Source organism: Rattus rattus, chromosome 3 (genome assembly GCF_011064425.1).
Source record: "Rattus rattus isolate New Zealand chromosome 3, Rrattus_CSIRO_v1, whole genome shotgun sequence".
NCBI lineage: Eukaryota > Metazoa > Chordata > Mammalia > Rodentia > Muridae > Rattus > Rattus rattus.
In genome coordinates, this window is record NC_046156.1 from 183,921,684 (window position 1) to 183,937,774 (window position 16,091).

Here is a 16,091-nt window from a genome sequence, read left to right on the forward strand (position 1 = left end):
TTTGTTAGGGTCATACGAGTTGTCTCACTAAGAGGAAGTAAGTGCAGGTGGATATCACGTAGCCACATCCTCATTCTCTGGAGGCCTGCTGTGGAGTGAATATTCTCCCAACTTTCCACTTGAGCCCTTCAGGTGGTTCCCCTTTTCTGGTCTCAAAAATAGATCAGGAAGCAGTGGGGAGCCTTCTTCCCTCTGACTTATTAGTCATCATTTGGTGACCACTGTTCTCAGACTTTGAATGGCATGGCATTTTAAAATGTGCTCCCACACCCACCTACCTCAGGAACTCTCCTGGGTAGAAATTCTCTTGGCTTCCTTTACTCTCTAAGAGGCAGTTGACATGATTGCCCTCCTTGTGCATCTGTCTCAACCCAGTCACCTTCCTGCCCAGCTCACCTGGGGCACCTGACTTGTCCTCCCAGTCTGCATCTCTGCTGTGCTGACTCCCAAGATCCTCCTAAATCCACATGATACACTAACAAGCTGTGGGAAGTCTAAGGGAAGTAATAGCACACAGTACTGACAGTTATTACTCTTCCTAGGAAGGGTTGATAAACTCTGAGATTATAGAACATAGCTCCTAGACTTAAGAGGTCCTCAGTGGTTAAGAGGACACCCCGCTCTTGTAAAGGATCCGAGTTTGATTCCCAGCACCCATATGGCAGCTTATAACTACCTTTAACGCCAGTTCCAGGGAAATCTGACACATATTTCTGAATTCCTTGAGCTCCTGTATGTATGTGTATGTGCATGTGCATATAATCACTTCCTCCCCTGGCAATATGCACATATTGTTTCTGCTGTTCTAGCATGTAAACCTGCTTTAATTTCTTTTGTTTTTTTAAGATTTGTTTTGCCTATATGTATATATGCGTACCATATGTGTGTGGTAACCGTGCAGAAGCGGGCAACACACAAAAATCATACTCTTGACCTACTTTTTAATGTATTTATGGAATATGAAATTTGCCTGGCCTGGCCTTTTATAGCTTAAATGTGAAATACACCTAGTATCATATATTTGGTCCCCAGCTGCTGTTGCTCTTTTGTGAGGTTGTAGGACTTCTGAAAGATGAACGAAGTGAGAGCAGGGGGTTTTCGGTTTGGCCCACCTCCCTGTCCTCTCTCCCACCACCCCCGATCCACCCAGATGGGATCAGCAGGGGGGAGGAAGCCCTGAGTCAGTGTGTATTGTTGGCATGTGTATAGCCATATCAAGAATCCTAGTGCCTCAGACTCATGGAAATGGCAAAGCCTCCTTCCCCCATGAGGCTCAGACGAATGACATAGCCATTCTCTGGTACAAGTACATGTGTTTACAGATGGTTGGCCAGTGTGTGAAGAAGAAAAGGGCCTAGCAGCCACAGCTTTCTTCTCTCAGAAGACTGCCCTCCTAGTACTGTGATAACAATATACTGAGTTCCTGGATTCCACAGCAGATGGCCTGTGATCAGAGAGCACAGCCCGCTGTAGATTTTCTGTGTGTTTCTTCAGATTCTGTCTTCTTTGTTCCTATGTTGCCTCACTCAGGTTCTCAGGACCAAAATCAGGACAGGGCACCTGCTCCACTATAACACCCTCCTGTGACTCCCCCATGATGGACAGCTAAGCCATAAACCAAAATAAATCTTTTACCACAGTAATGAGAACCTAACTAATCCATAGCTTACTACTTCGGGCTTTTGACTCACCAGCAGCCAAATAACTTCACAAAAACTGTATAGTAGAAGTAGGCTGCCATTGTCTTCTTTCAAGTTAGACAAATCCAGAAGAGGAAGAAATTCTCATTTCAAATGATATTTAGTGGAATTTACGAATGCAGCTCAATAGTAGAGTTCTTGTGGAAGGCCCTGGGGTTTGAATTCCAGTACTGTTTGGACATAGGGTCTCACTATGTAGTCCTGGCTGGCCTCAAACTCACAGAGCGCCTTCAGTGCTGGGACTAAAGCTGGGCGCCATCACACCTGGCTCCCTGTCTCTGTTCTGCTCTGAGTTTGTATCACAGTCCTTTACCCCAGAGACACTGGAACACAGAGTGGTGGATGAACTGTCCCAGTGCTACAAGGAGTCAGAATGTGGCCACCTTTCCTAAAGCTTACATTTAAGAGAAACAATGTTCCTAATGCAGTCCAGATGTTACAGTGAAGTCCCCAGAGCTTTGATTCAGTTAGTTCACACTTGAAGAAAGGGGCCCAGGCCCCTCTTTACACAAGTCTTAACGTCTTAACAAGTAGCACCGTCTACAGCTTCCGCTTTGGAAGATTTGACTTGAGGTTGCAATCCACAGGGAAAAGTCTGTAGCCTCTCTTGCTATTTCTAAGAATACACTGTAAAAGCAAAACATTGACGAAACAAGCTAATAACAGGTATGCTTGTAGTGTCCAGAATCCTGATAAGGCCCACACAGGGTCCTGAGAAGCTGGACTGTTAGGCTTTTGTGTACTTGACAGACAGACGCCCTGATCCACCCTTATAGGCCCAATAGCTGTCGTGCCTCCTTCCTCAAGTGGGTCTGTTCTCTAAAGCCAGGGAATTTGATTTCCCCTCCTCTAAAAACGTCACTGCACCTTAGAGTGTGTCCTTTACGACCGTTGATGGGAGGTGGGGATAACCCACCAGTCATGTTGTTGTGCTTGCATCTAGCAAATGTCTATTCCTGGTTGTATTCACTAATCCCTCCTCTGTCCAGGCAGTATAATCCGTTGTATGAGGCGCCTGGAAGAACTGCTTCGACAGATGTGTCAAGCAGCGAAAGCCATTGGAAACACAGAGCTGGAGAACAAGTTTGCTGAAGGTCAGTATCTAGTGTATGGGCCTTTTACGGTAATGTGGGCAAGTCTTGAGACTTGGACTTCTGACACAACTTAGAAGGGCAGTTGGAGCTGTCTTTGGCTGGACTATCACAGAAGGTCATCTATAGTGTATGCATTGAAAGTGGAAGGCTTCTATAGGACATTGTTAGGGTTTTATTTTATACATTACACATTCCCATTTATACATATGTATTGAATACTTGCTATACGTCCAGCAGTGTTCTAAGAATTGTAAGGATGGACAGACATTAAAGTGCAGTTAGCAAAGCTTCTCTTGTAGTGTGAGGGAGATAAGAAGTCAGTGGTCACGAAGTCCTCAAGGAAAGGAAAGTAGACTAAAGACCTCCACACAGATGGCATTAAGGCCTCAGACAATTTGAGCAACAGGAGGCTAGTGTGGTTGGAACAGAGTGAGTGTATAAGGGAGTGGAGGGCAACAAAGCGGCCAAGTCTGTGGAGTAGCAAGGAGGATGCAGGGAGACAGGGAAGGGCGGATGGTAAAGTGTAGAGGAAGTGGGGAGTTGGGAAGCAACTACTGTGTTGTTCATTTCCACTTATGTCCTGGACAGACGAGACGGACTGCAGTCAGTCAGTGGTGGTGATTTCTGACTTGAGTGTTTTGTCCTCTTACACTCCACACTGAGTGATTAGACTCTGTTGACAGAGGCAGCCATGTACAGTTTAAAAATAGAATGTGCACTTGTTGAGCTTTAATATAAAAAGTTCCCATGTCTTCTAATGTGAAGACAACTGCTTGATCTGGATCATCTACTTCTGATAACTTAGGTCCTGTTCTAGAATCGACTTTAATAGCCTCAGCCACTCACCCAAACCATAACACAGTGTAGTGTAGTTGAAAGGGAAAGTACTTGGTCTCTCAGGTTCTTCAGCTGGCTCTGAACTCTCCTAAGCTAACACGTTTTTTATACTCAAGATGGTTCTTTACCAGTTTAGTCAGGACTGAGCTGTAAAACCATAGTCCCAGAAAGTTATAATATGCTTTATGGTCTTGAAAGTTTAAACATTATTTTCTTTTCCCTTAGGAATCACCAAAATCAAGAGGGATATTGTATTTGCTGCCAGCCTCTACTTATAGAGTTCAATGTTAGTCACCACCTGTCTGATTGCAGTTGACTACAAATGCTTTTTCAAGTGTTCAAGTGGTTCTCCCAATTCAAGAGTTGTTCGCAAGCATTTTATTATTTTTAAATCAAATATCATTCTGAGAAGGCATGTAACATACACATTTGTACATAGCATCTTTCAATAAAAAAATGTACAGGTGGGGCAGTGTTTTAGTGAAAGGCTTAAATTTTTTTTAATTGAACTATTAGTTCAATTAAAAACTCAAAAAACTCATTGTGTTAAAGTAACTATATACATAGATAAAGTGGGCATCCAAGAGGTATAGCAGCAGCCCTTTAATGTATACACCAGGGAGTGATGTGCATCTTCCTGCCCTCTGCCTCCAGCAGTTCCCTTCGAAGCTGGCCTGTTCCCCTGCACCCTTCAGGGCTCATGATTCCTTGCGTAGCTCTGTCTGTTGGTGGTTTCGTGTAGAGTCGTGTGTGAGTCCTCTTTTCTTTCTTTGTTTGACTCTTTGGTCTTGAAGAAATCAGTTACATACAAAACCTATACAAAACAGGGCAGAATATTTAGTGCTGTAACACAAGTTTAAAATCATATACAAAATTTCAGGAACCAATTAATGTTAAAAAAAAAGTAATAATTAGCTAGGCTGGTTGTAGCAGTGCCTTTATCCCAGCACTGGAGAGAGAGAACAGGTGGGTCTTTGGAGTTCCAGGCCAACCAGAGCTACAGTGAGTCACTGTATCAAAAAAAAGGGGGAAAAAAAAAAAAAAAGGCTGGCTAAAAGAAACATGTTTTGTAGAAAATTCTTCAAAATGTTTTGGTAATACCTTCATTTAACCAATACTGAAAAATAATTTATTAAGTGAATTTTCAATTCATGAAAAAGGAGATTGTTTACTACAACCATAGACTTTAACAATAAAAACACTAAGAATTTTACAATACTGACCAAGAATCACCCAGTTTTTACCTGTCAGACATATCCTTTTATTGACATCCTTACTCAGAATTAGTGAGGCACATTCTGTCCTGTTGGGTGTCTCACTGGGGAATTACACCAGTGACTAGCAGTGCCAGCACTCGGGCTGCTGCCTGATACTTACCACTAATATTGCCACAACAGCTCCTTGAATGAGGCCAATTAACACGTCGCTCCAGTGGTGTTTGTAATCAGAAACTCGAGACAGGCCCACGTATATGGATAAAGCAACAAGCCCAAACTGTAGCATGGGTCGTAAGAGTCTTGCCCAATCTCCCTTCATCCTGGCTTGAAGATAAAGCTAATAGAAAAAAAAGAGCCAGCTGAAAACTTGAATATCACCCACCACACCTCTCAAGCGTTGACATTTAGGTTATCAATATATTTACATATGAAGTAAAACTTAAGGCAAGTGTTTTAAAGCAACACCCCCCACACACCCTGAACAGTATTGCCCCAGTAACTTGCATTTAGAAGAATTTATTACGTATTTAGCCATTCCATGCCCTTCAAATTGTAAAGCAGGGTTTCTCTGCTTGTGACTAGACAGGATTTGAAGGCAGTCCTTCCCTGTGGCCTGTGTACGATTCTGATAGAGTATAGTGCTGCCTTGGTCCTAGTCTTGGAATAAACTGCTAGAATTCAGACAAGGGTTTGCCCCTGCCCTAGCCCAGGCTCCCCTGTTTCCTCCCTAGCATATCTAAGGACTGTCTGCTTAGCTCACAGTTACCCAAGAGCTCGGCTGTCCTCAAACAGCAGCAGCTGAGACCAGGTGAGTGATCTATGGAAGTGTGATCACTCTGCCCAAATAAGCAGTAGGTTATAGTGTACTCAGGGTCAGGAAAGACATCTGCTCTTCCCCCAACCCTGTTACCCTCTCCCATACTGAGTACATCCCCTTCCACTGGCTCTGGCACACAAATATCTAAAAATTTTGATGTAAACGGGAATCGTCAGTGAACTATTATTTTAAACAAAATGCCAACAAAACAACTATGCCACTTTTATTAATTTTATAATAGGTGTGAGCTTCACACTCAGGAGGATGGAAAGTTCCAGGCCATCTAGGATGCAAGACTGTGTCGTGCCCCCCCCCCCACACACACACACCCCTAAAAATAAAAATGTAATTGCCAACATTAAGAAAGCCTTCAGGCTAGGAGAAGTAGCTAGCTCAGTGTGCTGACTGGTTCATATCAACGAGCTAGAGTGGGAGAGGAGGAACCTTAATTGGGAAAATATTAACTCCACAAGGTTGGGCTACAGGCAAGCCCTTGGGCAGTTCCTTAGAAACTGATTCGGGAAGACAGAGCCTATTGAGGGTGGGGCCATCCCTGGGCAGGTGGTCCTGGGCTCTGAGAGAGCAGGCTGAGCAAGACAGGAAGCAGCACTCCTGCATGGCCTCTGCTTCAGCTCCTGCTGTGCTTGAGCTCCTGCCCTGCCTGCCTGTGGTGTCTATCACAGCAGTGGTGACCCTCAGTTTGTAAGATGCTTGCTTTGGAAGTGTGAGGACTGGTAAGATTCCAGCACTCATGTAAAGAAGCCACAGACTATGATTTGCATTTGTAATCCCAGTGCTGGAACAGAGAGACAGGAGACATGGTTCTTGGCCAGCTGGTCTAGCCTTATTGATGGACTCCTGACCATGAGAGACCCTGGCTCAAAAGGGGAGGATGACACCAGAGGTTGTCCTCTAGCCTCTGCATGCACAAAGGCATTCACACAAATCTGTCAATTGATGGATGACTGAAATACCATTTAAAACTATTCACAAGGCACAGGCAGTGCACATGAAGCACGCCTTCCCGGTTGGTTAACTTATTAGCCAGGTCAAGTACTACTGGCTCTCTATGGCGCCTCTTCTCCCAAATCCTTGCTTCTGTTTAAGAATCTCATTGCAAACATTATTTCCACCTCAATTATGAAGGTCATTTTAAAGATAAGTTTTTGGGCTGGAGAGATGGCTCAGAGGTTAAGAGCACTGACTGCTCTTCCAGAGGTCCTGAGTTCAATTCCCAGCAACCACATGGTGGCTCACATCCATCTGTAATGGGATCCGATGCCCTCTTCTGGTGTCTGAAGACAGCAACAGTGTACTGTCATAAATAAGTTTTAAAAAAATTACTAAAGATAAGTTTCTAGACTGTACCTGAAGCCAAGTCCTGGGTACTGTGAACAAAAATGCAGCTGTCAGCAACAGGCTTTTCCTTTTTCCGATGCTAGAAACATCTAAGAATATTTGCACATAAAGATGTCCTAGAGAGAGTTTTATCCACCTCTGCTAGAAAGGTGGGCACACAACACCTCTAAATGGAGTTAGGAAGATTCCCTGTTTAATGCTGCACAATCCTCCTATCTTCCTTTCAAACAGGGAAGCCTGCAGGCTTGTGAAGTAGTTTTGCAAAACTACAGGTTTAAGTGTCCATCGATATGGAGGGAAGGAAGAGGCTTCTTACTAGGGAGGTCAGATTGGTACAGCAGCTTCTCACTCCTTAGGAGTAGACTTGACTAACCAGTGGCTACACCTAAGAAATGGTGAAAGAACCTGGCAGTTCCCTGCAACAAAAGTACAGATGCGTTCCAGATTCCTGCTGACAGTGCACTGGGGCTTCTGGCTTCTTAAACACTTGAGACAGTCGGGCATCTCCCCCATGCTGACTTTACCAAGGAAGACGCCCTCGCCTCCTAACCCCCGGAGAGGCAAGAGTGGGAGATGAGGCCTTTGGCAGGATAACAAGGTCATGGAGGGACCCAGGAGTTCCCATACTCTGCATTATTTAAGGCTGCAGCAAGCCAGTAGTGTGCAGCCAGAAGTCCTGCTAGAACCTGACCGAGTTACTCCTGTGTTCTGACACCCTAACTCACACAGAACGGTCAAAAACGCATTGCTGCTCCTCAGTTATCTGGTCAATGGGCATAGATTACAATTACAGCATCCAAGCACCTATCCTAAGTTAGGGTGCAGCCAGTCCACACTGAAATTTCTGAAATTCTATTTAGTTTCCATTAAATGATACAATACCACACCTGGAAATAGGCTGTTGAGCAATCACTTTTGCAGCTGGTTTGTTTGTTTTGCCCAGTGGCTGACCTTGTTACGACTGTTATGGTCTCAGGTTCCCCCACTTAGACTGCAGTTATTTGGGGGCTTAGGATGTATATAGCTCAGTAGCTTGACTGATATGTATATGCAGTAGGGGCTGGTTGATCTCTAACACTATAAAGGGGGGAGAGCTACTTTTAGGTCTAAATATTTGACCTTTTACTGAAAAGTTCCTAAGGCCAGAACAACACTGACATCCTACTCAACACAGATACACACCCAATAAGCTATATAGATCGCTTCACCCACATTTAAGAATGAATCTGGCCAAGAGAAGAGTATAAAGCAGGCATCTGTTCAGGCTTCTCTGGACATCTCTACCACTCGTGGAGACCCTAATTCACATTTGTAAACTCCTCACCTGCCCAGTGCTTCTCCACAGTTTGAAAAGAAACATAATGCTAAGCGGTCCAGGGCCAGTGCTCAGTGACTACCACAAGGTACCAGGAAGGGTCAAATAGGCAGGGGCCTGGGGTTGGGGATTTAGCTCAGTGGTAGAGCGCTTGCCTAGCAAGCACAAGGCCCTGGGTTCCGTCCCCAGCTCCGAAAAAAAGAAAAAATAAATAAATAAATAGGCAGGGGCCTGCCTGTACCTGGGAGGGTAAGGCTAGTTACACACTTTTGTGGCCGGGAGGGAAGAAGGGGTGATGGACTTCATTATAGGCCACAATGTAAACCTCAACAGGATGGATCCACAAAAAAACAAAAAGCAAACACTGATGCATTTCTCAGTGCCTCTGAAGGCTACTCTGACAGTCAGATGAATGTGTGATCTTCAGAACCAATCAACTCCAAGGATGGTCACAAAGCAAGCGCAAAGCAGCTCTGCCCTGAGGTGTCCCCCCCCCAGCACTGGCACTGAGCTCAGGTCTGGGCTGCCTGCCAGGGCACAATAGTCAAAGGACAGCTCTAGGAGAAGTGTTGAACTAGAAGTTAATTTCTAAGTGTCAGTAATCTCCAGACTTAATAACCCTATCTCCACCTAAACCTGGGACTGACCCAGATGCCCAGAGAGACAAGACAAGTCACTACCTCAGGAGTGTGGGGGACGGGAGGTCGTGTTGTATATAGACAGGAAAGCCAGGAGCCACTGTTTGCGCAGGGCTGAACTCAAAGCTGGGCCTCCATGCCAATCAAGTACATGTCTCTAGTGTGTCAAGATCGTAAAACATCACGATCTCTCCAGAAATGCCCTGGTTTGTAAGGAACCTACCTGGACTTTTATCTCTTTGTGTTACATGCACACGTGAGTAAGAATGTTGGTACGTATACTCATATGCCATATTGAGGCCTGGGTGTCTTCCCCTATTGCGTTCCACTTGTCTGCTTTACTTCCTGGGTGGGTGTTTGGCCTCCATGTGTGCCTATGTGCCACGGGCATGCCTGGAGCCCTGGGAGGCCTTAATGGGACGTTGAGTCTCCTGGGACTAGAATTACAAACAGTTTGAGCCACCATGGAGGTGATGGGAGTCAAACCCTGTCGGGGGATTTGCAAAGCTCACAGACCTTAGCAGCCCCTGCCAAGGCCTTCACCTCTAAAGCAGTAGTCACTCCACATTTTTCCCACATGGAAATTACAAGAAAGAGTTAAACATATAAAATACAAAGCATTGGTAGTCACCAAAAGAGAACCCTAGGTTCATCTGAAGGACAGAGACACTGAGGCTCAGGTCGTGAATACACCACAGACCCAACTAGGTCTGGCCCCACACTTCAAAGGCCAATCAGTGCAGCCCACGTCGTGCTCTGGATAAAGCCCTGCAGGTGTCCATGCCTCGCACAGCCAGTCCTAGTTAGAATACAACCACGTGATGGTTCCTCGGAACAATGTGAGTGAGGTGTTTGCTCTTGACCACTCTGAAAAGAGTCACACCTCCCAAGGCAGAGCTGCACACAGGTGCGAGTGTCTCAGAAAGATGCTCCAGAGACTGAGTCTGGACCCTGCTGCCTTCTCACCGAACTCATTACTGTGAGATTGCAATTTTCAGAATGTTGAATCCAAAAATTACCTAGTAACAGCTTGGAAGTTGTAGCCCTGACTGTTACATAACAGGGGCACTTTTTACACGGTCTTCAAGTGAACATTTAAAGTTGATTATAAATTCTGAGGCCAAGTCAACTTATGCATCCACTCAACACCACACTTCATAAGTCACCTTCCATAGCTGACACTGCCCTGGAGCTCTCTCTTCCCAGTGCTTGGTCATGTGTGTCACTGTGCCCAACTACAGTGGACTTTTTCTAACTTTTAAATACTAATGTTGTATTTAATAAGACCAAATCGGGAAAAACCAAGAATTTGCAAATTTACATGCATTACAACTATATAAAAATTTATTTACAAAGAAAATTAACACAGGACCATCAAGATGGTTAAGTAGGTAAAAACACTTGCCAGCAAGCCTCTAACCTGACCTCAATTCCATGACCCACACGGAGGAAGGAGAAGTGTGTAAACACACACACACACACACATGCACACACACACACACATGCACACACACACACACAAACACACACACCATTAAGTAAATACAATAAAAAGAACTTTTTTTAAAAGAACAAAAAGAGGGGTTGGGGATTTGGCTCAGTGGTAGGCCTAAGGTCCTGAGTTTCCCCTCCGGAAAAAAGAAAAGAACAAAAAGACAAAAGCAAGGTCTGAGGTTCCATATGCTGGGAACACAGCACAGACTGATGTGTATAACTATGTAAGTACAGAAGGAATGTGATGAAACATCATAACTGACCTTTGAAGACTTCTACAGTGCGTACTATTCCTGTCTTACTGCTTAGCTCTGGTTTACCGAGCAGTGTGGCGTCCATCTTTTCTAACTCCTCCGTGCCAACCTGGAATATGGCAAGCGTGCTGATCTGCAGGCTTGCTCCCAGATGGACCAGGACCATGCAAAGTCTTGGGGAAATGTTTCCGAAAAATGAAAAGACAATGACACACTTGCTCTAACAGTAGTCACACTGCCTGCACCTCCATCATTGAGGGTCTCCTCACAGGCAGAGGAGGAAAGCCACCACACTGCTGGGCCTCCCACCCAGCCCAGCGGTCTGTTCAAAGGGCACACAGGGACATCTCAGGTCCTGAACAGGAGTAAAACTCCTGCCCGTGTAGTTCTGCTATGTGCGACAGGGAAGGCACCGGCCTGTGCTCAGCAGCCAGCCCACAGCCGTGCCCCGCCCCCTGCAGACATGAAGTACTTACTGCGACAAACAGCATGCAGTACATAGAGAATGAGGAGTGCCCCGAGTAGAAGGACAACCTGGGAGAAAAGAAGAGCAGCGTCAGCTTTCCTCCCAGACGCCTCCCTCCCTCCTCCCCTCCCCTCCCCTCCCTCCCCTCCTTTTTACTCTTCCTTTTTGGTGCTCCTGACCAACCCACCTGTGCAGATGGCAAAGCCACACCCCAGTTCTACCCTGTTTTGCCTTTGAAATCTCCTTGGCTCCAGAGAGCAAAAGCAGAAAGCGATGGAAAAGGAAATAATCACTTGTAAGATAAACTACAGGAAACCTCAAAAGCGACAGCACCGCTGGGAGCTGGGAGCTGGGAGCGGTTCAGCAGTAAGAGCACTTGCTGGTCTCACAGGGCCCAGGTTCGGTTTCCAGCTCCCACAGGAAGGCTCAGAAATGTCTGTAAATCCAGTTCCAAGTCACGTGACACCTTCCGCGGCCGGCGTCTGTGGGCACCAGGCAGGAGCATGGTGCATATACATGCAGGCCAAACACCCACACACAAAATAGAAAAAGATTTCAAGTCACCGTAAATGTTTTTTTGTTTGTTTGTTTGTTTGTTTTTTCTTTTCTTTTTTTTTTTGGAGCTGGGGACCGAACCCAGGGCCTTGAGCTTGCTAGGCAAGCGCTCTACCACTGAGCCAAATCCCCAACCCCAAGTCACCGTAAATGTAAAGATGTGAATCAATCTCAATGAAAATTCTGCCTAATGAGAAACACACAAACCTACGACATGGAAAGCTTCAACAGGACGGAGGGGCCTCGGACTAAGGCGACATTCTATAAAGCTGCAGTGTGATACTGCAGAGGACACAGATAGTGAAGGACACCACAACAGCAGACATTACAGAGTTCCGTTACTTCAACAAAAGTGCTAGTGACAATTTAAATTATAAGATGGAGCTGTCAATAAGGTGGGAAACACTGTAGTCTACGGAGAAAAAGAATACTTTCCTTACATTATACACAAACATAAATCCAAAGGCTGGAAGCGCTAAACTTAAGAATAAACGTATAAAGCACAGGCGGGAACAGATTCATTAAGATCCAAAACTACAAACTATGAAAGCAAAAGATAAACTGAGTTTCTTGGAAACTACAGAGGCTGGGAAGATGGCTCCCTTGAAACAGTGCTGTCACTCAAGAGTGAGGAAGGACTGAGTCGCACTTCCCACACTGGGGGGCTGAGACGGAGGATACGGTGCAGAGTGACTGAAGAACGCACGATACTGACCTCTGGCCTCTACGTGCACACACACGACGTCACATAGAGCAGAAAAGGCCTTTAAAGTTTCTATTTCTATACTTCAAGGAGTATCAGTAAGAAAGAAAAACCAAGCAACAGATTTAGAGAAAATTATTTCAAAACATGTCACAAAGGGGGCATTTATTAGAATAAGAAACTCTTACAACTTAGTAGAACATGGGCCCATTGACTGCTTTCTCCACAAGAGTGCAGCAGAGATGTCCAGACGGCAGGACCGGAAGGACAAAGGCGCCGCAGACACCCAGCAGCACCACTTACGGACAAAACACAGACAGGAACCCCGAGACACAGGAAGCCTGAGGCATGGCTAAGGCAGGGAAACTACCAGGAGGACATCGAGGGCCTGACTAAGGAAGTCCCAGTCCAGGAAGAATGCAGTCTGCAACCACAGCGGCACCTGGCGCCTTCCTTCCTACAACTGTAACAACACTTACAAGGCTGCATGCTCAGCATGTCTACTCCGAGTAAAATGCAAGTCTCTTACATGTGCTTACACACGTGTTTACAGTGTAAACACACGTGTTTATAGCAGCCTTCATCTTATTTTTTGAGACAGGGTCTCACTGTGAAGCCCTGCCTGGCCTGGAACTCACTCTGTAGGCCAGCAGGCTTCCCCTCACAGAGATCCACCTGCCTCTGCCTCTCTCTGCCTCTGCCTCCCAAGAGCTGGGATTAAAGGGTGAGCCGCTGTGCCCAGGAAGCTTCATTTCTTATGGTCCCACGTTAGAAACAGCCTAACTATAAATCAACGTTCAGATGGCTGCATTAACAATCTGTAACAATCATGAAACATGGACAAACCATGAAACCGACACGTTAGCGAGAGAAGACAGATATATCAGCGCTCTCACTGAATGATCTCACACACAATGTCCTAGAAAACATGGAACAGAAAGGACTGTAAGGACAGAGAGCTGATAGACTGACAGGCTCATAGGCAGACTTAATGCAGTGAAAATATTCAAAACCGTGATCAAGGATTAAACAGGTTTGTGCATTATGGATCATTAAAGCTACTGTGCACAGACTGTTCCCTTACAATTTTATTTTATTTCAGTACAGCATCAAAGCAGCACTGGGGAGTGGAAGCATTTGCCCACTGAGCCATGTCTCAGCCCTTGAACTAGCATCTTTAAAAAAGCTTACTAACCCTGAAGTGGGCCAGATTCTCATACGTCATAATAAAACGTTTCAATAAAATGCTCCTAAATGGACACAGAAGCCTCATGACTAAAACAGTAGACTAAGGAACTAGAATCGAGGTTACGGGTTCATGAGTTCGTTCATTCCTGTTTTTACTAGTTTCTTTCTCCTTTCAAAGTGGTAGCCAGTGCCTCTCCAGTCACTAAAACCTTCTAGCCTAGGGCACTACTCAAGGCAACACAAGCATTACAGGTCACACACTCACCTGCCTTCCCTGACCTTCTGTTCATTCCCTTGACATACGAAGTTCTCAATGTAGCCATCGCTGCAGTTGATTTTTGACCAGTCTGGGTTACAGACAGCCAGGAAGTGAGGCCGCAGTCTGCCTATAGAGTACTTGGCAATGTCAGTCAGGGACTGACTGGCTGAGGCTCCAAACAAAAAGGCTCCGACGGCTTTGTAAACGGTGGCTATATAGTGATTGCTGACAAAGGAATTTGAATGCAAGACATTAAAGTAAACTGACAGAGTTTCTCCAGTAATCATCTGAAAGAGAGAGAAAGCAGGCTGTTACAACAACAGGCAGGCACTTTAAACAAACAAAAACATCAACTGCTAAGTTGTAAATGATCTTTGCTTTACAAACTTCCCCTTTTAAAACAGTCAGTTTAGGACGTCTGATTCTAAAGAAACAAAAAGCACCAGGGTCAGCTGTAGGCACTGCTGACGTAGCCATGGCTGGGCCAACAGCAGTGCGCAGTCTACAGGAAGTGCTTGTAGCTACAGCAATGGATCTCAAAACACAGCTGTGGCTTACTCTAAGAACACAAACGCCCCAAAGAGACTCCTCCTCACATAACCATGGTTCAATTCTATCGGTCACCACTTTCCTCAAGCATTCCTTTGAGTCAGACATCCATCATATTTATAGGAGTAAAGCCATTTTAGGGAATAAAAAATATAGGATAAAAGTGTGGCTCTGTGTCTGGGGCCAAAGGGCAGTACTTCAAACACCAAGGTCTCCGATTTCTGCTTTCCAGAACGCTCAGGAAAAGCCAGACTCCTCTGAAGAGTCCTAGTAAGAAACCAAACTACTACTTGGGACTCCTCCTTCCCTGGGGATGTGAGGGGTGTCACTTTAGATGGTCCCTCTCCTATTTTTCACTGCTTTATAAAAATGGAGTTATAATACATATAAAAATATATTAAGACGTTTTCCTATAAGCATGCTATCGACTGCTACCTTGGTCAACACTGTGTGTGTGTGTGTGTGTGTGTGTGTGTGTGTGTGTGTGTGTGTGTGTGGTGAGCACACCAGAGCTTAAAGCATAACTTCACAGCTTCACCCACCAACCTCCTGAGAAATCCAAATACTGAATGTATGACTGTGAATCCCAGCGTTTACTGGTTAAATAAGACAAGAGGATGCACTCCATGGGCCTGCAGTCTACATACACACCTAGGAAACAGTGACCTCTGACTCCCGGGTAGGCAGAGGTGAGGGCTCTACAACCAAGTTTCCCTTGAGACACCTCCTGTTTTTCTAGCTCACCTTAAAGGTTTACAAACACATCCTATCAGGGAAGGGCCGTGTGCAGAGCCAGCCTTGCCACAGGCGACGTAATGGCTGCCTCTTAGTGGAATCTCAGAGGTCTGGTGTGAGCAGCTCTTCTCCCTCAGCTCTGGCTCAATAGCTCCTAGAGCCCCGTCAGTGTTATAACTTTGCCAATTAGACTAGGAATTCTGAAAGGCTGGGTGATGTCTTAACTTTTCAACAGAAAGCTAAAATTGACACAGGAGCCTAAAACAGGAGGTGTTGATAAACGTTCACTGAAAGGCACTGCCTGGGTAAAGTCAAAATCCCTTCAACGCCTTACACCACACAAAATAGTCTCCGTGGTAGTGAGTTCATGAAACCCCTTTTCAGAGACTGGGTCACAGGACAAGGGAAGTGGACTTGGGGTCATCACACCTGCACTACTTGGCCTAGGGTCACCCTTACCAACAGCCACTGCCCTGTTTTAAAGATTATATTGCCTCTGGGTCATTACAGGAGTTCTGGTAATTCCCTAAGGCTGCTAGTGAGAAGAGTTCTCTAACAGAGTATGGAGTTCATCTTTGCTGGTGGGGGGCATACAAGCATATTAATTAACCAGTTCAGCAGGGCGGACCTCCACACCTCAGAACTCAACTGTTCCACAATGAGCAGCACAGCCCCCTCCTCACAGCCAACCCCAGCTGTGGGCGCTCAAGCCCTGCTCCCGCCACTGATGGAGGAACCAGCTTTGTGATTTGCAGAGCACCAGCTGACCTACACAAGTGGCCCACATAAACCAAAAGCTGGCGGGAAGGCTGTAATGCTGGCAGGTGCTTAGTTTTTAAAGTTACATGCTCTCCTCTTTGAGAGAAACAGCCAGAAGAAATTCTGTTTTCCTCATTCTATCTGCATGTGAC

General features: G+C 45.6%; 2 protein-coding genes across 5 annotated transcripts in view; one reads left to right on the forward strand and one right to left on the reverse strand.

Moving 5' to 3' along the window:
- Nucleotides 1–4,106, forward strand: part of Mtrex (Mtr4 exosome RNA helicase) — a 59,545-nt gene extending 55,439 nt beyond the window's left edge. The window contains exons 26-27 of the mRNA XM_032898877.1: nt 2,690–2,794; nt 3,857–4,106. Coding sequence (XP_032754768.1) covers nt 2,690–2,794; nt 3,857–3,909 — 158 coding nt within the window. The 3' untranslated portion in view covers nt 3,910–4,106. The remainder of the gene's footprint in view (nt 1–2,689; nt 2,795–3,856) is intronic.
- Nucleotides 3,995–16,091, reverse strand: part of Plpp1 (phospholipid phosphatase 1) — a 61,451-nt gene continuing 49,354 nt past the window's right edge. For all 4 annotated transcript variants that reach the window (XM_032898878.1, XM_032898879.1, XM_032898881.1 and 1 more), the window contains 4 exons: nt 13,903–14,183; nt 11,202–11,259; nt 5,009–5,185; nt 3,995–4,445 (listed from right to left, as the gene is read on the reverse strand). In XM_032898878.1, the coding sequence (XP_032754769.1) occupies nt 4,323–4,445; nt 5,009–5,185; nt 11,202–11,259; nt 13,903–14,183 (639 nt within the window). In that variant the 3' untranslated portion in view covers nt 3,995–4,322. The remainder of the gene's footprint in view (nt 4,446–5,008; nt 5,186–11,201; nt 11,260–13,902; nt 14,184–16,091) is intronic.